Source organism: Aulonocara sp. 'chitande type north' Nkhata Bay, linkage group LG6 (assembly GCF_057382095.1).
Source record: "Aulonocara sp. 'chitande type north' Nkhata Bay isolate Kocher_YH1m ecotype deep benthic linkage group LG6, A_spYH_male_GT1.1, whole genome shotgun sequence".
Taxonomy (NCBI): Eukaryota; Metazoa; Chordata; class Actinopteri; order Cichliformes; family Cichlidae; genus Aulonocara; species Aulonocara sp. 'chitande type north' Nkhata Bay.
Window position 1 is genome coordinate 20049293 of NC_141349.1, and position 24851 is coordinate 20074143.

At 42.8% G+C, this 24851-nt stretch overlaps 1 protein-coding gene across 8 annotated transcripts in view; it reads left to right on the top strand.

Moving 5' to 3' along the window:
* fam13a (family with sequence similarity 13 member A) overlaps positions 1–24598 on the top strand; it is a 49878-nt gene extending 25280 nt beyond the window's left edge. For 3 of the 8 annotated variants that reach the window (XM_086295471.1, XM_086295472.1, XM_086295470.1), the window contains 16 exons: positions 1036–1077; positions 5776–5817; positions 5927–6121; positions 6970–7168; positions 15353–15512; positions 17507–17572; positions 19365–19578; positions 19653–19794; positions 20066–20147; positions 20302–20507; positions 20700–20783; positions 21088–21183; positions 21811–21894; positions 22536–22732; positions 23269–23370; positions 23484–24598. In XM_086295471.1, the coding sequence (XP_086151597.1) occupies positions 1036–1077; positions 5776–5817; positions 5927–6121; positions 6970–7168; positions 15353–15512; positions 17507–17572; positions 19365–19578; positions 19653–19794; positions 20066–20147; positions 20302–20507; positions 20700–20783; positions 21088–21183; positions 21811–21894; positions 22536–22732; positions 23269–23370; positions 23484–23607 (2035 nt within the window). In that variant the 3' untranslated portion in view covers positions 23608–24598. Of the gene's footprint in view, positions 1–1035; positions 1078–5775; positions 5818–5926; positions 6122–6969; positions 7169–15352; positions 15513–17506; positions 17573–19364; positions 19579–19652; positions 19795–20065; positions 20148–20301; positions 20508–20699; positions 20784–21084; positions 21184–21810; positions 21895–22535; positions 22733–23268; positions 23371–23483 lie in introns of all 8 variants that reach the window. The other 5 variants (XM_086295464.1, XM_086295467.1, XM_086295465.1 and 2 more) reach the window with 4 other exon arrangements.
* Positions 24599–24851: the final 253 nt, after the last annotated feature.

The following is a 24851-nucleotide window of genomic DNA, read 5'->3' on the forward strand; positions in this document are numbered from 1 at the left end:
TGAGCAAGATGTTGAAATCGAAGCCCAAAGAGTAAACATAGGAAACACTGCTGAGGTCAAGTGGCCTGCTTTTAACAACCATATTTGTTCAAACTTATAAAATTAGATGATCAGATGGTAAAAGTAATATTTTTCTCCCTGACTCTCTGTGTAGTTAATTAGCTGATTGTTTTGAAATCAAAGTAAAAGCCTGCACTGGATTGCAGTTACAAAACTATCCGCTGTTCCGTTTTTTGTCAGCATTTGGTAAACCAAACCTTTTGTCCCAATGTTATTTAGATCTAAATATAAAGCACTGTAAGAGTTGCTTACACAGCTACTATCTTCTTACAGAAACATCCAAATAAAGTCCTAACAGTTTTATAAAATGTAGTAATAAGTCACAGTGTTTTAAACTGAAAACATGCCTCTTTGTTTCCCTAATTTCTTGAAAATTGTTGATTAATTTGTAAAGTGGATGAATCGGTTTTATTTATTTAAAAGGTCTCATACTAAATTTAATGAACATACAGAAACCTTACTGAGATCTGTCAGCACTTTTTGATTTTTTAAAGGTTTAACATTACAACAGTTCACGTATTTGTACCAATCTTTTTTTTCTTTCCTTGTCTCAGATAATAAAGAACTGAGCTCTGCTTAGGCAAACAAAACCAGGCGATTGTGAAATTTTTTAACTAGGATATGAAAAAGTTAGGCAACCTCAAAATTAGTGCCAAGGTTGAGTTCCTCTTATTGTTGCATAATTTCATCCTGTGCTTCTGGCATACATGCAGCAGCAGCAGTAGCACCTCAGCCTATATTCCAGAGCAGCACATAGTTCTCTTGGTTCATAATAATTACCCGAGACAAGCTCCACAAAGGCACTGATCTGTAGCACTGCATGGCCATTATTCTGCAGACAAAAGCCAGTCTTGTGCATGTCCTTTTTTTAGCTGCAGGGAAATCTACTGTTGTGTGGGGAAATGTAATGTTTTGATCTCACAGGACTTTGCGCATCCTGCACGCTAATTGAGTCTGTTTGTTTTCATATTTCAGCTCCCAAGATGAAGACAGACCAGTATCTCCTTTCTACATGAGGTAGGCCTCCTGTATATGTGTTAGAAAGCAGGCAGGACGGGAACAGACTGTGTTGTTTTTGATCGGAGGTGTGGGGGAAGTGGCTGCATGCTGCCTCAGTGCATTATCATCAGAAACAATGAAGCTGCCAGTGAGAGGGGCAGCAGGGCAGCATGCACATGCAACAGTTTGCTCAACACTGTTTGGTTATTGTCGCAGAGACAGCACGTTGTCAGAAACACCGGCCAAGTAGAGGACGCAGCAAAAGACACAGTGTTCACAGATGATGTGCTGATTACAGATACATACGTGGACTCTTTTTTTAAAGTATATTTAATGCTGGCAAATATTTTGCACCAGCTTCCTCGTATGAATTCATGCCAGTAAAAAATCTTGAATAGTTTTATCCTCCTAAATGTGAGGATTTTCCTTTCTCAGCAATGTTTCTTTTAAAAGTCAGGATAACAATTTAGAGATAACTGATGGTGACAGTAATCTTTAGTTGAGGCAGTGTTGTTTCTCTCTGTGTATCTCTAAGTGATCACCTATAAACTCTTCCCATCCCCACTCACTTGTCATGCTCACGTTCATTGTGAGTAACTCCATTTCCTACTTGTCCACTGTCACATGCACACATCTAGTTGGAAGCACAGCTGAGCTGTCTGCTAAGGTCTACATGCATCTGTCACATACAAAGGCTCTCAGACTGCCACTTAGTTGGTTAACCTCAGCCCGGTCAAACTGGATCACAGATTGATGTATTTTATTTCATTTTATTTTATTTTCTGTTTTGATTTGCCAAGAGCCTCTGAAGGTCCTGGCTAACATCTGACTGTGGTGTAATACTGGATTACCTGAGCGAACGTTCCCGGTTACACAGTGCCGGGATTTAGCTGGCATAAGCTTCAGCTGGGAAAGCTTTGGAGTTGTTCCGTTCCCACTTTTTACGCCTTAAAGACCTGTTGACTTTAAAACACCAAAACAACCACTGACTAGAGAAACACATTATTTTGGTCTTACTGTTATTTGCAAAGTAGTTTTCTTAGTTAGGGGGTCCAGAGTGAAGCAATTAAATTCAGCAGTCCTTAAGCTTTTCTACAACAAAGAGTTGCCCTGTTGGCTTTTTAAACACAAAAAAATGCACAATAGGGGAATTAAAATGAGAAGACCTGTCATATCGTCACAGAGCAGACTTAAAAGTTCAGCAAATCTTACAGACGCTATAAAATTGGAAGTCCAAATTAATGTTTTGAGTCTGCCTGGAACTATATTTCTTTAGGATTTTATAAAATAATGTTTGTTTTTATCAAGATAAAGAAGACTTATACTGTTCTCATGCCTGTTTATAAAGTAGAAAGCTAAAGAATTTTTCTTGGATGATAAGACCTCGAGGATTACAGCGTTTGGACAAGAAACAGTGAGCCCATAATGCATGATGAAACCACAGCTTTGTATTGTGTTACCAGAGCCAGCATAGATATTTGCCCTTTTGACCCTATCTTTATAGGGTGTGGCTTCATATTTATTGCACAGATATGAGAATGGCCAGTCAGTCAGTATCACCAGCCAGAAAAGAAGGACATTTCATAAACACATTTATTTATTCTTAAGAATTTATTAGTATTAATATTTTAAGTTTGTGAAGGCGTTTCACCTCTCATCCAAGAGGCTTCTAAAGGTGGACGAGTCCCAGGTATTTAATCCCTTTGGAACAGGTCAATGGATCACTGTTGATCATGTGAGTCATCCCATGAGCCAAGGTGTGAACAAAGGCGAGGATCATTACCATCAGCGGGGGTTAAGGGTGGAACCACGGTGAAGAAACCTTGGATGAGAGGTGAAACTCAAACGAAGTCCAGTTTCCTTCTTTTTCAAGCTCTCAAGACGACCATGATCTGGATGAATGAGAATCTACACGGACATCTTCATTAATGCGTCATTATCACTTCCTCTTGTGTATCAGTTATCGATACACAGGCACTTTAAACACAGTCATGAGCACTGTATTGAGTTTCCCTGTAATTCCCACCCTCAGTCACAAAATGCCAGTCTAATTTTAGGCTGAAAAACTGGTTGCCACTTGAACGCATGTTGAAGTGTAACACACCTTGGTGCTGCATAAACCTTTAAGATCATGTTGTCTCAGTCAAAAGTAACTGGAACAAACCTGAGCAAGACAACTGTTAGCTGACATGCAACTTGTTCTCCATGACTCTTCAGGTGTAAAGCTAAAAATAGTAGAACTAAAACAAATGGTATCAAGTTTGTTTAAAGACAAAACACTCATGCCGTGGTTATGGAGTAACAACAGAAATGACTCTCGGTGTACGTTTTTACAGCTAGGCAGTGAAATTTCACACTCACTTTGTTAATCTGCCGTTTACCTGGGCTTTTTGGCGTAGTTTTATATGTTAGAGTACTTTCTAGAAAGGATTGGTAACTTTGCCCGTTCATATCCTGGCAGTGATGTTCCTGTTGCGCTTGTGATGTAATGAGTCGTCCCTGTTGCCCCTCAGGTCTATTTTTCCCAGAGTTCATAGCTAAGAATGTCTTTATTACTCACCAGACAGCCATCCCGTCACATACCACAGTGGTTTTACAGTTACCTCTTCAGCTGAAACCAAGTCAGTGGGGCACTACGCTCTCTGGGAAGTGATTCCATCTTCCTCAGAAAACTGCAACACTTCTTATATCATGTGCCAACCAAAAGACTATTTGGCTCGACTATAGCTGCTAAATCTTCAGGAACCAAAATCTTTTGTAGGTAGTGATGCTAAGCTTAAATGTCTAAATGTTTAGACTAATGTCTAAAAACCAATATGGATGGAATGTTTTTTGCTGAATTTTTAACTAGAGTACAGCCCACTGTGTATGGTTTTAATTTCTGATCCATATTTAGTTTTTTTTTAGGTTAAAAGAAGACAAATAATCATGTGTTACTCCTTTGGTTGGCTCTATCGTATCCCGAGATGAATCTGAGAGTCACGGGATCATTTAGATATAAATACATTTTTCCTAGCTTCCTGTACATCTAAATCTGGATCTTTTTCGTATGGGAAACAGTTCAAGCTGAAGTCATGGTCCAGGATGAACAGACAGTAGTACACAACTTTTTTGTTGTAAGCAGCTGCAAGCTAAAAAAAAAGCCATGATCTACTGTCATGGTGCTATATTTGCAACTTAGAGCATGGCCTTGGTTTGTTAGTCAGAGTGCCATAAATGTTTCTTGAATTATGACAGTCATCAAGTCACATATGTAATTGACTGTCTTATCACCTTTTACCCCCGCCTGCCTTTCGCATGGGCCACAGCCCTAGAAAGTTGTAGACAGCTCTAGAAACGTCTGTCGTATTTTAGGCTTTAGTATAGATCGAATGTTCAAAATGTGACATTTGTGACAGCCACTGAATCAACCATCCCTTTAACTTGTCGCAGATTTGTTACACGGTAGCAATTTTCTTAACATGATATAACCAAGGCGTTCAGTTTCTGCTTCTGTCACAACTTCCCCTTTCTGTTTTTCCCTCCGTTAAAAATGAAACTGCACTGAAGAGAAATGTGATTTTGTTTTCAGGAATTTGTATTTGTGAGTAGAGAAACAGAAGATTTAAAAAAATCCCATGTGGATTATTTGAATTCCTTATACTTGTGAGTACTTTACAACTTTGTTACTATTACACAGTGCAGCAGGCTTGCTTTTAACTCGGCCCGGCATCCTGCCTTATAGATTTGTTATAGATTTGGTAATATCAGTACATGCCTGTGGCATGTTACACAGCTCCACCACAGTCACCTTCACAGTACACCATCATGCCGTTATTATCTGGTCTTTCATCAGCGATCCCATTTCCAGTTGTTATTACTGTCAGCACCACTGTTTATGGAAGATTTCGTTTGAGGTCACCCTCGAAGATGTTGAGGAAGCTGTAGTCCAGGAAAAGCAGACATGATGTCGATCAGTTGGTCGAGGCCAAAGCAACTTCCTGAGGAGAGCGGATTTTTCTTTTGCTGTGCCAACTTAGTCACAAGAGTAATGTGTTAATGTAATTATGATCTAACACTTAGCTAAATATGTAATAAAAAAAAAAAGACCAAAAAGAAACCACTTAAAACTCATTCACCCTGTAACCTATAAAATGTGAGAAAATGACCCTTTACATCCTAACCCTACGGTCACAAAAGATAATGTTTAAGATTTTTTATTTACTTGTTTTTTCTCAGTTAGACTTTGTAGGAGGGAAAATACTGAAACATCGAAATATTTTCAGACGTCTGAATAAAACCTTTTAAAGATGTTTAAGCAGTGGTGATGTAACAGCGGTGTTATGTTTTTTTCTACAAGCATTCAGTTGAATCCAGGTACTTACACAGGTTACAGACACATTTCATGCTGCATATAGTTTACAATCCTATTGCTTTACCCTACAAGTATTTAACAAACAGAGGGCGTTAAAAATAAAACCAAAATGAAGTCAGAGATCAGTATAAAGGTCCATGACCGTGTACTCTGCTGCTGGACTTACTGGTAGCCATGGAAGCCAGCCACTTTGCTCCCCAAGGATCCATTTAAGCTCTGAATGCAGCTGAGTTTACCTCTCACCCATGCACTTGATCACCAAAGGCCACAACGTGAGCCTCGGGGGATTTTCAGTGTTGCTCAGTGACCTATGTGAACACTTGTTTCTGCGCATTAAGCTTCCCTTCTTGTTTTTCTTTCAGTAACCACCTCTCGCCCGTCCACTGCAGACCTGGTGTGGTAAAGTAGGTATATTTCTGCTTAAAATAAAAATAAAAAGCAAAGCTCTTATGAAACAGTGAAGAGCATAAAATGGTGGATTTCCTTATCTACTCATTGTGTTGCTCCCTGAAGTTTTCTGGACAGGACCATACGCTCAGCAGTGGAGCAGCACCTCTTTGATGTGAACCCCTTAGAGGATCAGCATTCAGACGCCCACGAATCGACCCCGTGCCCTTCACGGGTGACACTAACAGCGAGGCAGAGACGTAGGCACCAAAGAGAGCAGCAGCATCAGGAGGAGGGCCAGAAACACAGGGAAAAAAACAGGTACCGTGGGCGTGGCATAATCATAATCGATGTTACTTGCAGAAAGTGGCCTTCATAGTGGAAGCACTACATCGTGTTTCTCCTCATTTATCATCTTAAAGCAAAATAATTGTAATTTACTTGTCGTACTGACCACTCAAAGCACTTTAACCACACGTTCATACAGCCTCTGCCTCGCATACATGGTCAATTTAAACTCACTAGGTTACTCAGCCTGCATGTCTTTGGACTGTGGGAGGAAGCCGGAGTGCCCGGAGGCAACCCACGCAGGCACAGGGAGAACAAGCAAACTCCACGCAGAAAGGCCCCGGCCAGGGTCGAGACCAGGGAGCTCCCTGCTGTGAGGCAACAATGCTAACCACTCCACTATTGTGGCGCCCACTTTCATTATGGAGGTCTGACCTCAGAGGCTTCCTGCAGTGATACTACAATGATACTTTCAGTTGATGTTTCAGTTTCAGTAAACAGTGGTGAAGTTTTGTTCTGTGGGGAGAGCTTTAGTGTGCAGTCATAATAACTGGTATCATTCCAGTAAGGAGCTAATCCTTGTTGATGAAGACCTGGTGGAGTCTGAGAGATCAGCGGCACGTGGATTTTGGGGAGTGTCTCAACAGCAGAAAATGTTAATAAGACAGGACAGTAAATAGACTTAGCACAAACACTAAACAGCACATTAGCTGCTTGAGAACATATAAAAAACGCATCGGGATGACCTTGGGCATTTGGTTTCCAGAAGCATTTCATCCGTTTTTAATCTGATTTAAAACCGAGCAAGGCGAGCAGAGAGAGAGTAGGATGGAAGGCAGATGTCTTATTTCCTCACCCTTTTCCTTTTCGTCTGACAACAGAGCGCCTTCCGTCACAGGAGACACCAACAAGGAGAACGTCCCGTCGAGCAGCAGTTCAGGCAGCGTGGGGGAAGACATGAGCAGCCGTGTGGACTCACAGGAAGGCCAGAGAAGTCACGCTGAGCGAACCCCCAAACCCAGGAAGCCAAAAAAGAGCCCAACTCTCATGCAGCTAAGCGAGAACACGGCTGCCCACGCAGTGAGTCACACCTTGTACTCCCCGTCTCTTTTCATCTTTATGAGTGTGACATTTTCCCTCCTTCTTTACTATTATAATTATTATTATTAATAATATTATCATCGTGAATTCATTCCTCTTTTCCCCTTGTGCACATGGCGTCACCACATGCAACAACTTCTCAAACTAATGTACCAATGATGAATGAAGCATTCATCTCAACTCCCTGCCCTCCTTGTTTCTGAGTCACTGCAGATAATTGCCTATTGCAGTTGACAAGAATCACTAAGTGGAGGCTGTGCAGCATCCTAATGGTGCTCTGCCATTAGACACCAGCTTGTAATGTGCAACATAATGCTAATTGTTGCCCACTCCTTCAAACGTAAAGGCCAATTATGAGAGTGCAGTTAGCCGCTGCTTTTATCTGTTTTAGATGTCATGTGGATACATGAGTCCAGAGGTTTCTTTAGTACTGAGTACTTTTTAAAAATGTAGTAAAATACTTACTGACAGAGATTCTTATTCGGATCATTAACAACAACGCAAAAAGTGATCGGCAGCAGGGAATTAAATTCAGTGGAAAGAAAATTATTGATTTAAAAGGGCGGAAGCTTTGGCTGATTATAGCAACAGCTGTGTTTCAACAAACAAAGAGAAAATATTAAGTTGAAAATAAAGAAAAAACCTCAAAACAGAAATGTTTTGATGATAGTCATACACCAGTTCTATGTTTGTTGGCCACTTTATTTATAAACATTTTAAATACGGCAGTTTAAAAAAATGTATTCTGATCATTTGTGTGTTTATATTCTATGTTTTTTTTTTTATAAACACAATTAGCTCACACTCAGTTTTAACAATATAAAAATATTGATTGTATGAGATCATTGCTTGATTCTAAATTAAGCAGCAGGTTTGCTTTGTAGTAGCTGAATGCAGCAGGCGTTTCAGTAACTGTGAATAAAAAAAAGAATTTATTTATTGAGTTTTGGAGTTTACTGCTACATATATTAACTACATCATAGAATATCTAAGGGTGGGTTTTCAGGATTGGGTAATAAATTGTGGAATTACTTGATTTTTACAGTATTTTAATGAGGTGAAGTTAGTCCAGCACTTTTTGTTTTCTGACATTTGTTTGTCTTCTTTTTTATGTGAGGAGGAAAAAGTATTTTTGTCTCAAAACTCACATTGAGAGAGAAAGATAAGAGAGAAGGCTACTTCAGTTAGTTAATGGGCCTTTGATTAATGAGCTTTACAACTTTGGCAACTTATTTATTGTCAGTTCAGTTTTTAAACAAGTAAATATATTCAAATTGGAGCTTTTCAACTGTGACATTTTATATGTTAAATAAGTAATTAATTATTTTAATAGTTTATTTAATGGTCTGATTGTAAAAAAATTAATTTAGTATACTCAGCATTCAGGTAGTGTGTGAAAGCCCTGAAAGTCACAGCAAGGTCACGGTGTGTGGTGCTTGTGGCTCAGACTTGTAGTAACCTGATCTCTGCAGACTCTTGAGTACGACTTCACAGTTGGCTCTTAAGTGACTTTTGCTGATGTAAAGTTGAGCCGCACCGTTTCGTCTCATTTAAAATAGCTTTGTTGCGTTTACACACTCGCACTCAGTGAGCAGAATTCGATAAGTGCAGACTGTTTTTATTTTTTGAGCCTCCATGAATCCTCCTTGCGCAACAGCACAGATGACACAGAGTCCCTTGACACACATACGGTGAATGCATGATAACTGGCACCACTGTGATTGGACGGTTAGATGACTGTAAGTATCTGTCTCCGTTGGTGGGCACAGCTGTCTCTGTGACTGCCAGCTCTTTAGGTCAAGAGTCACTGAACTGCATGCCAGGCGCCAGCTCCCAGATGTCTGTAAGGTGTTATAAAGCAGCATGTTCTGGACTATTTGACTTCTGCAGTTGCTGGGAAGTTCAGATTTGTGGTTTTAAGTGAAATTTCTCAGTTACGTTTTAATTCAGTATAGACTTTGTTTCTTGCAGTGAACATCATCAGGCCAAAATTGATGCGTACCCAAGAATCTTCATGGCCTTTGCATATTGTGTGGTTAAGTGCTAAACGGGATAGCGTGCTAAGCTAAGATGATTAGCTGATACACACAAGCATCAGCATGCAGGAGCTGCTAATCTTTGTGCATCTTTACTGACAAGTGTAGGTGACCAGCATGAAAAGTAGCTTTGCACACTCCCCCTGACACAGACTGACAACAGTAAGCCCACGTCAGGTATCACATTCAGTGATCAAGTGGCCTTTATCACATATTTAGGTTTGTCGAGCATGATATAAGCAGTCCAATGAAATTAAAAGCAAAAACAAGATGAGCTCATCAGAGCAAAACCCATTAAAAAATAAATAAATAAACAGTTGCAAAATTATGCCACTTAGCTAATTACAGTTTGAATGTGTGTGGTTTTAATAGTTCAAGGAGTTTGCTGATAAAAGATCTGATGATAACCAGAAACGCAGATGCTCAGGCACACAGAGGCTCTACTAGTTCATCTGAAAGCAATGTTGTTGAGCAGGTTGTTGTTATACAAGGGACAAGAGTAAGCAGGCTGGCAAAAAAAAGTGAGCAAACCAAAGGCAGAGTCCAAAAAACAGAGAAGGTCAAACAAAAGAGAGGAAAGTTACCAAACGATGAAACGTCTGAGAAAGGTCATGTACAAGAGGAGCGATATATGCCTCTGGATTAAAACCAGGGGAATAACAGTGATAATTCGGTGTTCTGCTGGGAAGCCCTGAGGCCTAGCATTGATGTAGATGCTGCTTTCACACATACCACCCCTCCCAAACATTCCTGCAGACCATGCGCACTCCTCATGTTAACTGCAACCTCCCCCAACAGGAAAATCCCTCAAACACAAAGCCCAAGGCATTGACCTGATCTCTAAACTCACCCCACAACCCGCATGACCTGAAACACCACAAACACTAAAGGACACCCCCAAAGGTCCCGAGTTGATCTGGCAACACTTTGGAAGGTCACCACACACTCTGATTTGACCTGAATCAGTAGATTCAGCTTTGTTTAATAAATATCTAACATGACTACGTTTGTATTTTTAACTTAAAAAAGAAAATAAGACACCCTCCTCTATTTTACGAGGATATCTACTGTTATCTGTCATCTCCATAGGCACAGTGTAACAATATTTCCTCTTGTTCTGCAAGCTGTGGGCGTCCTAAGGAGGGGCTTAGCAAAGCTTCATCCATTCATTATTTTTTTTAACTGCTTATCCAGCTTAGGGTCACGAGGCGGCAGGGTACACCTTAAACAGGTTCCCAGCCCATCAATAGACCGATACAGAGCGATACACAACTACACGACTGTGGCCTGTGTCTGAAATTTAAAAATCACTTAAAAAAAACAACAACAACACAAAAATCGTGAAAACCACTGGCTTTTGTTTTGACCAGTGTGATTTCTCATCAGTGTTTTTTTTGGCTGCAGCACTCACGGGCTTTTGCTGAACTGAAACTCCTGAACCGTTCCACAGAAAATGTCACCTTAAACAAAAGGAGATTTTTAGCCTTTCCGTGAAAGGGGATTCCCCCCCAATCAATATTCTGACACAAACAAATCCTTATTCTTTCTGCTCTTTGAAACACCGAGTACAGATTTTAAGTTTAGTGGCGCCGTGGGTGTGAGCATAAGGAAACAAGCCACCTTCTCCATCTGCTCGTCTCCGATTCTAATCTAGACTAGCACACTCATGACATGATTAGCATGACTCATGTCGTCAGGAGTGCTGAACCAATATCGTGGCTGAGCAGCACAGATGGATCTTCGTCGCAGCTCGGGCCCCGGCTCTGCCATCACCAACGCACTTGTGCCACAGAGCGGCCATCTGGAGCCGGCATGGCGCTGAACCCTGGAGGCTGGTGCGGCATCCTCTCAGCTGGTGGTTAATGCCCGGGTTGCCACTTGAGCACCACACAAACACGGTTGACCCCATCTACATGCTGACCTCAAAAGTTTCTAAAAGTTGTGAAGTATAGCTCAGCGTGTCGTGCTTACCTGGGAGAAATATTAGGGAGCCAGTCACCATCTTCTAAAATCCAACAATTTGTATTTATTCCACTGATATAAATGTATAACTTTCAGTATAATCATTATATTATTCCAGTAACTGAGGCAGATGTTAGGCGCTATAGTAAAAGAATTTCACTTCCTCTGTTTCACAACTGCTGGTCAATCATTTTTTAAATTCCTAACCACTGCACTGTTAAGCTTAGTGTGCTGGTGTTTTGTTTGTCCCCATAAGTTTGTGTGTCGATGCAGCTCGAGTCCCTGTTAGCTGGCAGTTCTTCAAAACATTTTGTGCCAGCAGCAAAAGAAAACTGATAGTGGGAAGTGAAAGTCGCAGTGTTTTTCACCAGCTCATGTGCACAGGTGAAGCCGGATTCGCTTATAAGATGATTGTGACAATGCCATTACAGTAACTGTGTGCCAAACACAGTAGTGCATACTGTTCTGCACGTTGTACATGTTGGCCTATACATACTGAAAGGATTTAGCCTTTTAGTTGTCAGCGAGTTTCTCTCGACATCACTTGCAGACGCAGAGGATACAAACACAGAGGAGTGCATGGTATTTGTGAATATTCCAATAGCATCAAACCAGCGGAATCAATAGTTCTGCTGGTGGGATGCAGAGTGACCGCGGACATGTAACAGTCAGATGACAGTTAGAAAAAATAAACCTGTCGAGTGTGGGGGCCTCGAATTTTTGCCTTCCAATGTGTGGCATGCCAAAATATCTGAGAACCGCTGCATTAAATGTGTGTGTGTGTGTGTGTGTGTGTGTGTGTGTGTGTGTGTGTGTGTGTGTGTGTGTGTGTGTGTGTGTGTTAGCCATTGAAACACAGTTTAATCTTTATTGAAAATATCCTTCTCATCCATTAAACCCCACTAACACACCCACAGCCCACGCCATAGCACTGTCAGTTTCACCCCTCCTTAGCACCAGCTGCACCTCTCATCATGCTTTAATCATGAGAGTGGCTGTTCTGGGCAACAATATACTGTGTGTGTGTGTGTGTGTGTGTGTGTGTGTGTGTGTGTGTGTGTGTGTGTGTGTGTGTGTGCGTGTGTGTGTGTGTGTATTCACACACTGATATTGATCACTGTGTGCAAATAATCAAAATAATAAAGCAATAAAACAATAAATAATATAGTAATAAATATTAATAATAATAATCACTGTGCTAAATAGGTGTCAAGTAAATGTGAAGTAAATGACAGCATCTCTCTTTTATCAGTTTGATTAGTTGTTCTGAGAAAACAGAACCGGCGCTGTTGCTGCTTCTCATCACATTACATGATAAGTGCACACTTCATTTGTCTGATGGCCATCTGCCACACTGGTAACACTTTAGAAAAAGAACATAAAGCACAGTAACTAACAAGGGACAAGTATAGAAGTAATCAATACTCACTGCTACTAAAAACTACAAAAAAAGGATTGTCTTGGTTAAATTACTTTTGAGGAGGGTTCTTTGTTCTCTAAACAAGCCAGCAATCCACGGATGTAATTTAATTTGCTTATCAACCATTCAGTGAATTGTTCTTGATGCACTTGGAAGTGTTGATCATGGGTAATCAGGCTTATCACGAACCAGTAAGGAAAACAAGTTGACCCGCCTGGTGCCGGCTGGTTCAAGCCAGTTTCTCAACAGTCACAGTCACGAGTCATTTCATCTGTTAAGAAAACTAGCTACTCATGGTAACTAGCTGAAGCAAACCCTTATTTCCCTAACAAGTTTTATTTGTTTTTTGTTTTTGTTTTTTAGTCTAGTTAAAGTTTCTTTTCAAAATAAGTGTTTGAGGGTACTTAAAGAAAGATGTTTCTGTTATCACGAAACAGTACACTTGTATGGGGAAAGTGATAATGGTAGCATGTAATGCTCAATTTGCTGCCAACTATAAATGATACATACAGTAAGCTTGAACAGAGCTTTCTTAGAGCACTGGCTGCCTGCCAAACAGCTGACTAGTCTTTTAAGTCAAGCCGGTTAAAATTAATTCGTGATTGTAATAAATTAGTTTGAATGAACATGTCGCAACTTGTTTTCCTTACAGCAGAATTTCTGTGAGTACTTTTACTGTCAGCTAATCAAATGTACCAGAACAAGTAGGATGAGCTAATCAGGCATTGAAAGCGAGCAGAAGGTTTATGACTCTGAAACGTCATTTACATATAAAAGGGTGTGAGGAGAAAAAGGGTGACGTGCTGAAGGCGTTCTGGCTCCTTTGGGGTCAGATAAGAAAAACTACACAGTCATTGTTTGTATTTTCACAATTTTGTGTCCCAGTTGGATTTAATTAAATGTATAAAAGGTCTTATTTAGGTCTCACCTTAATTTAAGAGTTGCAAAAAAGGAGATCGTCGGATTAGATGTAACCACTCTCATGTTGTTGTTTTTATGACCACAGGGATTGTTGTAAACACATCCACTGGGACTAATTTGCAGAGCTCATAGGGTGGGTGTGGCTATTCCGTATTAATGTTTTTCCTAGAATACAAGTCCTGCTTCAAAAAATGCCTTTTGTAAATGAAATAATGACGGTCAAGTTTCAGAGTTATTAATTGTTCCTTCTGAATATGAACAGTTTACCTGTTATTCAGCTATGAAGAAGACTCGCCCACTAAAGAAACAAGAGTAGACAGGACTGGCTTCATACAAGCTAAACAAACATCAATTCAAGGAGAAGGTTGTTTTACTCAAAGACCACAGTGGATCTGACCGTTTGTGGGACTCTGTGAAAGCGTCTGATAAGACTGGAGCCAATAAATACTCACAAATACTTGGGCATGTCACGCATGTGCCAGATGCTGCAAAGGGGCAAACAAAAGTGCCTTTGTCCGACAATGTAAAGAAATACTGAGAACATGTCGGATGATGTGCTGTAGTATGGTGCACTGCGCTTTAAAGGCTTGTGTGTATGAGTGGGGGTGTATGTGAGGCATTCATTCTTAGATAAACTGATGCTGCGTGGTTTGTGAGTGTGTGTGTACTTTGTGAGTACATTGATTTGAGAGCAGTGACGGTAAGCGCGTCGAGGGGGAAGTTTCTTCTGTTTGTCCGTCACAGTCTGCACGTTCTCTCTAGGCACCATTAGATCCTGGTCATATCCTCTGTGGTTCACATGACATCAGAGCTGTTTTGGGCCCTGCGCCCTCCGCTAAAGCCACGAGGATACATATGCACATACCTGAGACCGATTATTCTTTCCTACAGTAATCTGTCATTATCATCAACAACAACTATCATTAACCAAAAAACAAAACAAAGCTACTGTACAGTGCAGCTCTTTCCTCTAAGCCGTCTAGTAGCTGTGAGTCCTGATTTGTTTTCCCTAAAAATAGTTTGGTCCCACGCCTGGACAGATTTAACTGATATGTTGATGAAAATGCATGAGCTGCCAAGTGCGAGTCTTTTCAACTAAATTATTTACAGTATGGCCCAAGGGTGACGGAACAGCTCTGATCTCGGATAAGCAAAGTGGAATTTTTGGATAGTCTCAAATCTAAAAATAGGAAAAAGAGGGAGAGGCTGATGGGTAAAAATGTGGACTAAAAAAAAGCAGGAAGTGGATTACATGAAGTTCTTTTGCTTCATCTGATTTTTTGTCTGCAGAGAGAGAGAGAGATGCAGGGAGGGGGGGCAAAAAAATTCACTCAGTCAGTCTACGTGTGCTGGCTCACGATTTGTGCTTATTCTTGTTCTTGCTTCACGCCCCTCCTCCCTCGCTCTCTGTTCCTCTGTCTCTCTGTGTGTCTCCAGCACACCCCTCCCTTCTGCTCTTGCTGCTGTTAAACAAACAAGTCCAGAGCTGGGCGGGTGGGGAATATATGCATGTCAAGCCAGAGAAAAAGCAGGGAAATCTACCGTGGAGAGAAGAGAGAGGGGGGAAAGAAGAGCGGGAGGGGTGAGGAGAATCCTGTGGATGAAGGAGAAGGCGGAGCGAAGCCGCTCCTGCTCTCTAGCAGTCGGCTAAAGACAGATGGGAGGATGTTTTGACCAACTAGGGGAGCCAATCGCAGCCAGGGAGCAGCCCCCTACATTAGGGCAGGGCTAGTCTGAGGGAGTGTGTGACTCAACTTAAAGAGTGTGTTCACAGGCAGCCTGTTGTTGTTGAGCGCTCGTTTCTTTTCTCTCATGGTTGTGCAGACGTTGAAGACGATGAAGATCCAGGAGTCGCCGGTCACTTGTGACGCGGGTAGGGTCGGCGGAGAGGTGCGCGGCCCGGACTCAGACTGCGAGAAGACAAGCTGTGAGGACGTGCCCCGGTTGGATCTGACAGCACTGACTGAGGACAACAACTGGGGAGGTGAGCCTGGAGACCACCTGGCTGTTGCTTAGATGTTTCTTTCCTTTGCTTTTAGCCCATTTACAGTTTGTCTGGACAAAAGGACACACATGTCCAGACAGCAGGTTCAGGATCCTCCACCCCAGGTTGGGTGTTTGGGTCGCAGCTGCACACCTTCTGCTGCCTCATCTGCTCCTCCTCCTGAAGCATGCTGCTTCTGCTTTCCCTGCAGAATTTAATTGTTAAAGATCCTCTAGGTTCCCTAGGCTAACTATTTCTGCAGGAGAGACACCAGAGATGTGTTTGTTTGCTTGGTTAGAAGGATTGCAGTACTGCCTTCATCTCCCATGAGGAAAATATGAAAGTGCAGCAAATACTCGATCTGTGGTTTTATTTAAAGAGTAAACAGTGAGGTTCTAGCAGAATCTATCACCTATGTGGAAAGCCTGTGTGCAGGCTTAGCAACAGATGACCACTGCTGTTGTTTTCACTCACAAATCAATCATTAAAGGGTCGGCATGGATGGCGATAACAGCATACCAATCAGCTGGCTGCACAAATTTAGGTTAGGTTTGGAGAGTTTATTGATCATGGCTGAACTGTTAAAGTTCGTGCTCCATTTAAATGTTGACGTCTCTGCACGTGCCTGAGATGTCAGCTGTACGCGGGATCCTAATTTATTGATCCTGGCTTATCAAGTGGCATTACTGTTAAGAGAATTTGCAAAAAGAGCCTTCCTTCAGCCGTCAGACCTCTCTCGAGCTTGTTATTAATGTGTTTGTTTGTGCCGTGACTGCGCTGTGCGCACTTTCGATTGTGTTGTCAGAGTATTGCAAGGGTGGAGGTTTCTGTGTTGATTGGTGAAAGCCAAGGCTTTTGCTGAACTGTACTCTGGGATGATGGCCAACGTGTTCATTCGCACACTGGAAGGACATGTTTCTGCATGTTGTGTTGACATCTTTCCGCTGCGGCGATTGGCTTTGACTCTCACTGCCTCCGCCACCGCTGCTGCTTCCTGTTTGAAGCAAGAATCAAAACTGTTCCATGCAAGCAGCCTGTCAGTTTCAGCAGCCGCGTGTTTGGAGCATTAGTGGGCAATTGCGTGTTTGGTGGAGCTCTCTAGCGGCCGGACCTCATAGAGGGAAAACACCAGCAAGCTTTAGATTTGTTGTTGTCTCATAGTGAAGTGTTGTGTCTGAGATATTATGCTGTTTAGGTTGTTTGAAGTCATGGTTTGAGCGATTTTGCCCAGCCTGGTAGACGGTGTGTTTACATGCTTGTAGTTAAAATGTAATTTGTGTTCTAGTGAGGCACACCGCAGTGAGTTACAGTTCTTTATTCAGTCCACGTGGCGGTTTTACTCATTTGTATACCATCCTTTGAATCTTGCCAATTTCTTCCCCTTCCTTAAACTCCCCCCACCTCCCCTGTGTTCTGTACATTGTGTCCTGAATACATAACTAAGCTCGTGGAAACAGGGCGCCTGCATGATTGGCTGTGACAGGCTGCTTCACATGAGAACAAGCAGCGATGGTCATGGTGTGTGCAAGTATTGTGCAAAGCTGAACTGTATTTCCGTGTAGTTGGCAAGATTATTCATCAGCACAGAGTCCCAGTGAGGAATTGCTGCATACTGTACAGAAGGCATACTGCGGGCCAAATGGCCATGTGGGTGAATGAGGGCTTCAGGCAGGAGTTGGAGACCTTTGTCCCAGTAAAGTTCTAGCATGACCTGATATTTGGTGTCCCCCGCCTGTGTGCCAGCGGTGGTGGAAACAACAGTGGCCGATTTTTTTTCAGACAGCGGGAGACAGAGTTATGGATCTCACATGTCCCACGAGTTCATTAAAGTTTATGTGTCTGTGTGTTAGTTTAATTTCCAGTAACTAATTCAGCAGGAAGGATGCCTGCTAGTTCTTTGGCTTATTTCTTACTTCTCTTTCTTTGTTTTTCTTCCTTCATCTTGTCCTCTTCTCCTTCTCCATCCCCCCCATTTCCCTCTTTTGTTCCTCTAGATTCTCCGTTTTGTAACTCCCCTTTCCTTGATTTCAAAAGCATTTTCTATCCAAGTTGTTGCGATGGTAAGTCTCCCACTAACATCACTGTCAGTGCTGACTGGCCTTTTCTGCGAGTGAGATGCCAGAGTGAAAGAAAGGAAAGTCTGTCTGTCTGACTTTTACCGCTGCATGGCAACATGCTTGAGTGATCGGGAACATTGTGGCAAAGGGTGGCACGCCTGCGCACACGCACGCACACACGACCTTTAGTGAAATGGCACACCGGCGTATTTTTTTGTTTCATTAGTCCAGTTAATCCTCAGCCATCAGCGAGCAGTTGATTTAAAGGATTAATTTCAAATGCCGTGAAGCCTTACTGGCCGGCTACACTGCACTAAGCTTGATAATAGGCCTCAAAGGAAGACCTTCAGTCTGACTGAGGGTTTGTTTGCTGTGAGAGAGCTCTAACAAGCGAGAGCCCTGCTACTCGATGAACTGCACGTACCTGGAAGTGAAGGAGGACCCCCCGGGACTCCCGAGCTGGAATTTGAGCTAAATCATTTCTCATACACCTTAACCCACCCCAGCTAAGAAAAATATGCATGTGCGGTGTTGGACAGGGCGTGCATATTTTCCTGGTTGCATACTGACACCTTGAATGTTTACACTGACAGTTGGTTTCCTTCAGCGCTTGTTTTTACTCCCTTTTATCTGTTTTCTCGGTGTAACGTCTCCCCCGCATGTTTTTCATCACCCGACACCTGATTTTATGGGTGTCTCCTGTTCCATGAAATCTACATCAGAGTTCCTGCTGACTTTTATGTTTTGAGACATTTCGTAGAGAGCTCCTAGTTTAACTTTTAAACAATCAGATCATCCTCGGTCTGCTCTGTCGCTCTCTCTAACGCACACGTGCTCGGACAGATGCGCCGTTCCCCTGTCGACGTGCCGAGTGGAAACTAAAACACAAGCTCATCACTGTACCTCTCATCAGGGGTCACGCCCTGACATTATCCCACAGAGTGCCGGGCTTTATTAATAGCCCGGCGATTGTCAGGGGTATCTGCACGGCTATTTTCACCAAGCATAATTATTGCCAGAGTGGAGACTCTGTAACCAAGGGATGAATAAAGAGAGAGAGAGGCAGAGTGGGTGTGTCTTACCCACAGTTTCAGAGCAACATCTGTGACTGCTGAGCCCCAGAGGAAATTCTTTTTATTTATTTTTTTCCCACAGCACATCCAGAACCTTCCACCGAGCCAGAGAGGCTCCGAGATGATGTTAGCAGGGAGAGAAGTCGCTGTCTGGCGTCTTCAGGATGAGAACCGGGGCTGATTTTAGAAAACGAGCCGTGCATGCTGTTTGGCTTTCCCAGGACACTTTCACATTTTGACCTCCTATATTTGCTCTGACTTCACAAAATATACATATATAACCCAACAGGAAAATATGTGAAATGTGACATTCGGTAGCGTGCTAGCCACCAAAGAGCAGCTGAATGTGTTCTGATAACAGTGCCCATGAACTCACATCGGATGTTTTAGTGCTTTTATATATTATCTTGCACAACATCACACCTGTAAAGTCTTTTTTTGGCAGTATATTTCTCCAGTTAAATGTCTTCTTGATTTTTAAAGTAGAGATAAGTTGATGGCGGTGCCTGTTTTGGTTGGCAGAGCTAACGGATTTAAGAAGGCTTTTCTCAATGCGGCTGGTTTTCCAGCATCATATTGTCCCAACGTTAAGGACTTTCCATGCATAAATGTGCCGATGTGCTGACTAATCTGCTGTTTTTTCACATTCTCTTATGTCTTGCGTGTGCAGAATTATGAAAGTGCGATGAAAATCTTGACATTTTTGTTTTTGTGTCACTCAGAACCAACCCCGGCGTACTCGCTGCAGAGGGAGAGCATGGACCGCGAGGAGGCCAGGCTGTCCCCTCACTGTGGGGGGCGTCTGATCCGCCAGCTCCTGGAGGAGTCCAGCGACCCAATGGTCTCCCCTCGGTTTTACGCCTACGGACACTCCCAGCAGTACCTGGATGACACGGAAGTGCCTCCATCGCCACCTAACGCTCACTCGTTCATCAGGTAAGCTGACGTGTGCTTTTGCAGAGCTGGAAGGAAGGAACTGGGAGCTGTAACAGCATCATTTATCTCAACAGTCGCAGGCGGAGTTCATCGCTTGGCTCCTGTGATGATGAAAGAGAGGAGCTGACCTCCGCCCAGCTCACAAAGAGGATTCATGTACTGAAGAAAAAGATCCACAGGTTTGAGGAGAAGTATGAAGAGGAGCGAAAATACAGGGTAGGTAGTAACGACCGGTTCATTCGTCATTGTTAATAAAGCCCCGCGCCTTAAAGTCAGACTGTAATGATGTTTCTGTGAAACATAAACAAGAATATTGACTGTCAGAGGTGCATCATTACACCAAGTAGGGCTCTGCCTTGTTGTTTAGCAAGGCAGAGCCCTACTTCAGATTTACACTGTTATCCTCATGCGAACAGTAATTGTAGGTATTTTATTTTGAAAGAGCAGCTGATCGTCTGTTTTTTTTTTCTTCTTTTCCTCCACGCAGCCCTCCCACAGTGACAAAGCTGCAAACCCAGAAGTGCTGCGGTGGATGAATGAACTGGCTAGGCTTCGCAAAGAGCTAAAAGGTAACACACAGGCGCACACATTCTGACAGTTAATTTGATCTAGTTTTAGTCATGATTCAGGCATCTAACTTGCTCCTGATTGGATCACTTCCGAACTCGTCCCGCCTTTCTACACAACTTACTGAAAAGCTCTGGTTCCCGTCTTCTTCACCAGAACACAAGCTGATGAAGTCTGAGGAGGACCTGACGCCTCAGCCCCGCCAGCGCAGCAACACGCTGCCCAAAAGCTTCGGCTCGCAGCTGGAGAAGAAACCTCAGCAGGAGAAGGCGTCGAAGCCACCGGTGGAAAGCACCCTGGAAGGAATTCAGAAGAAGCTGCAGGAGAAGAGGGACGAGGTGAACCGCCCCGAGGACATCAAGGTAAATCCGCGGCTATGTCGCACGCTCACACAGACGACATTAAAAGCCAAAAGACTTTACATGTTTAAAGCAGACTGCACACTCTGAATTTATTATCACACAGAGACAAATAAGTTTTGCTGCGAGCAACACGGACTGAACTCTTGTCACTTTTAAAAGGCGAGTGACTCACTTCCTGTCTCCTGCTAACAGGATATGACACGGGAGCAGATCGCCGCAGAGAAAGTCGCCCTGCAGAAAGCTCTTCTCTACTACGAGAGTATCCACGGCCGACCGGTAAGCCTCCCTCCATGTGTTTGTTTTATTTTAGACATTTTAAATGCAAAAATTTGCCCAGTTTTGCAAATAAAGCTGAACCCATATCAGTTTGTCTGGACCAAATCCAGATGCCGTAATTTTTATTCCTGTCAGTACAGTTACATATCACGCCCTGCAGAGATCTTATAGTGAAGAAAAATGGTTTTGCTGTAATTTTGTTTTATGTTAGCAAAGTAGCTAGTTAGCGTGCAGGTAGAGAGGATGACAGAAATTTGCTAAAACTGTGCTAACAGTGTATCTTTGTTCTCCCCACCTGGAGCAGATGACGAAGAGCGAGAGGCAAATCATGAAGCCAGTGTACGACAGATATCGCCTGGTGAAGCAGATCCTGTGTAGAGCCTCCACCATTCCTGTCATAGTAAGTATCACATCCCAGCCTCCCTTTAGCTGCCGGGTTTAAAGCCACACTCTCAAAACATGCACAGACACTTAATCCCAGCTCGTGCCGGCTTTAGCACCTGCTGCTGGGAACGGACAGCAGCCATGAAGCAGCTTTCAGTGCACTCGTAAAGCAAGGTCAGAGGTTACAGGCTGAGGTCACAGGAAGTGACAGCAGAGTGTTGAAGAGGCTCAGGAAGTGCAAAACAACACAGCCAAGTTAAATAAACGGAAAATAAACACAGCAAGTTCTTAAAATGTATTTTTACATATTTATATTTCAGAAATGTAGGAAAATAAATCTGCTTATGGACTAAGTGTAAAGCTCTCAGTAAAGTTATTTACTGAACATCTTTATGATGTAAGACATGATCTGCATTATGTGCATTATATAATGCACTGCATCTAATCCGCACCACGCAGGCTGAGCCTGCTGCCATATTGTTCCTGACATGGAGACGCAGAGGAGCAGACAGAGGAGCTCAAACAAAAGCCGTTAAATGTGCTTAAACCTGACAGAAAAGTGTGAAGTACTGTAAAAGAAAGAAAAAAGGTCAGAGTTAGCGTCTCAGCGTGGTTAACTCCTCCTTCTCGACCGTCACCACAGGGCTCTCCCTCCAGCAAGCGCAGAGGTCCCCTCCTACAGCCCATTATCGAGGGTGAAACCGCACTCTTCTTCGATGATATCAAGGTGAAGAGCCATTGCTGCTGCTTAATAATCAGTGAACCGGCTCCCTCTTCCTCACCTGCTAAACTCCCACCCCTCCTCCCCCTTTATATTTACTACCATTTGCCCTCTAATGAGCCTGATTGCTGCCTGTTGATTGGGCAACTGTAGAAGTGTTGAATCAGTAGTTGCTGATCTATGAATCACTCTGTGATTGATGTAATGATGTAAGTGGATATAAAATGGGTTAAAGCTTGTTGTGATTTAAGTGCCTAAAACAAGGCTGGAATACTGGTTTATTTTTCCTAAACAGCAAATATGTGCATACAGTATATTAAAAATGTATCATTGTTATCATTATTTTTCCAGCACTGTTTGCAGGCACTCTGTGGACACCTTTTTTTTTTTTTTTTTTTGTATTAATTGAACAGTTTTAGTTGAATAAAGGTGGCCTGATTAACTCCATTCATAAAAACAAATGATTCCAAATGACGACCATCGCGGTGATTTCTAACCTCTGTCCACTAACACTGCACGATCCTCACGCCCTGCAGTATTTGAGCCCAGGAGGCCGCCTGCTGCAGCAGCGCTCACCGCACGATGAGACCCTCTGCCCCCTCCCTTGCAGCCCGTTGAGACTAAAGCCTCCCTCACTCTCTTTGTAGGAGGAAGAGGACGGCTCGGAGGATGACGGAGACTCCAAGACCCAGTTCACCGTGACCGTGCGACCCGACATCGGCGTGTTCAGCTTCCTGGAGCACGCGGATGAGGAAGTGGATGGTTTCATTTCACCCGTGGACGAACTTTCCCCGTCCAAGAACACGATGGACACGAGGCTGTCCAACCTGCACTCAGCTACTATGTAAGTACTCGCAAAACGCTCGTTTTACTGTCAGTTTGTGACAGATTTGGGTCTGTTTGAGAGGATTAATCCTGATAACTCAGCAAAAATTGCAGATCTATCACTGTCTACATACACAGAAATCCAACCAGAGCACAAATTTAGAAATTCCTCTAAACAGAGTTGCCCAGTAACCTTGCCTTTATATAGGAATATAACCAGGATACAACCATCTGGCAACGAATTAAATCAAGTCCCATGTTGCAAAGAAACATTACACTCAGCGCACACCCATTCAAATTAATAGCAAAGTGTTTATCAGCCAGCGGTTGTTTACAAACTTTCGCCATTGTGTTGCAGAGCAGTTGCAGTCAGTCCAAGACAGACTTAATTTGTTTGGAGACAAGTTGCCTCCCACCTGTGTGACCTGTGTAATACAAAAAAAACAAAAACCGAGCCAAAGTTGTTGATTTTTGGGGGGTTTTTTTTGTAAATGCTGGAAGTCTGTGTATATTTTAATGTGAGACATTTAAAAAACATTTCTCCTCACCCCACAGGCAGGAACTTGTAGAGCAGCTCCAAGAGACGAGAGAGGAGAAGAAGAGGATTCGCAAGAACTTGAAAGAGTTTGAGGACCAGTTTTTTAGACAAAACGGAAGGTAAGAAAAAAAGAGTTTGTCAATGTCAAATATTTGGAACTGCATAATGAGAAACCTCGACACGAAGGTTTTTTTCTCGCAGCGTCGTAACGATTGCCGCCTTGTTCCTGCAGGAACGTTCAGAAGGAGGACCGCTCCCCACTGGCTGTGGAGTACAACGAATACAAGCACGTCAAAGCCAAACTGCGGCTGCTCGAAGTGCTCATCAGCAAAAGAGACTCCACTAAATTCATCTGAATAAAGCAAAGACTCAATAAGAGGACTGGTGCTGTGTCTCCAGTGTCACAGTCAACACATCTCACCTTGCTAGAAACAGTCATGTTTTCCTCGCTGTTGGATGCTGTTGACGCGCTCCGTCGAGCTCGAGGGTTTCCCTCCGTCAAATGCTGCGCCTGGAAAAACGTTGTCGTCACCTCACCTCAAGGAGGGGACGTCACTCCGGACGAAGCAACATACGCACAAACTAAACTGAATCACACTTGTATTGCTGATAATTTATTTTGAATGTTTGTCTCATGCACAGCCGTAGAAGTCTTAAAAAAACCAAAAAGAACCCAAAACACTTGATAATTCGGTCATTAGCTATAAAATTGTCGCTGCTTTTTAAGGATCGCGTGTATTTTTCTAAAGGAGATGTTACTCGATCATGCTGACAGTACCGAAGTTTCACTTTCCACAGCATTAAATCCTCTTCTGTAAAAGTTTTATCGTTTGAAAGAAGTGGTTTCCTCTTTCACTGGGGCCCAAAGACAGCAGCTCAGAGCGCACACAGTGAGCCAAAATCTTTCATCTCCTGGAAATCACCCAGTTTCAAGATGACCACTGACACTTGCTGCGTTTTTGTACGCCTTAACCTGCTTTCCCCTCATTTACTTGATGTTAAATAAGCTATCGTCCCCTTTAAATCACTGCTGTGTTTGCTCACACCGATTAACACTGACAAGGCCAGTTCTGAGGCGAGCGCGGGCGTGGTCGACGAAGCCTCGTCCTCTGGTCCTCGCTGTAGTTTGTTTGTTTGTAAATATGGATTATCGTATATGTTTACATTTCTGTGAGCGAGTACTTTATCCCTTTTTTCTCTCTCCAATTTTCTGGATGGTAATCAGTGTGAATTTGTTTTCACTGAATGTAAACACTGGCCGGGCTTAATGAACTGAGTGTGTACATTTTAGTACATAAATTGTATTTTGTATATAATGTGAATGAAATCATATTTTTACTGAAGGTTTTTTGGGCTCTGTGTTTTTTCTTTGTGAAGTTGCGAATGTTCACTCATCCAGTCGAAGGACTTTACAGACAGATCTGAGATCAGTCGGTTTATTTATATAGCAGCAAATCACAACATCAGCTGCCTCAAGGCGCTTTATACAGGAAGGTAAGGACCTCCCTAGAGCACTGTGCGATGGCGGGAAGGAAAGTAATAAAAGGAAATAAAACGGATTAAAAGCGTGTATAAAAAAAAACTACAGCACCAAATTAAA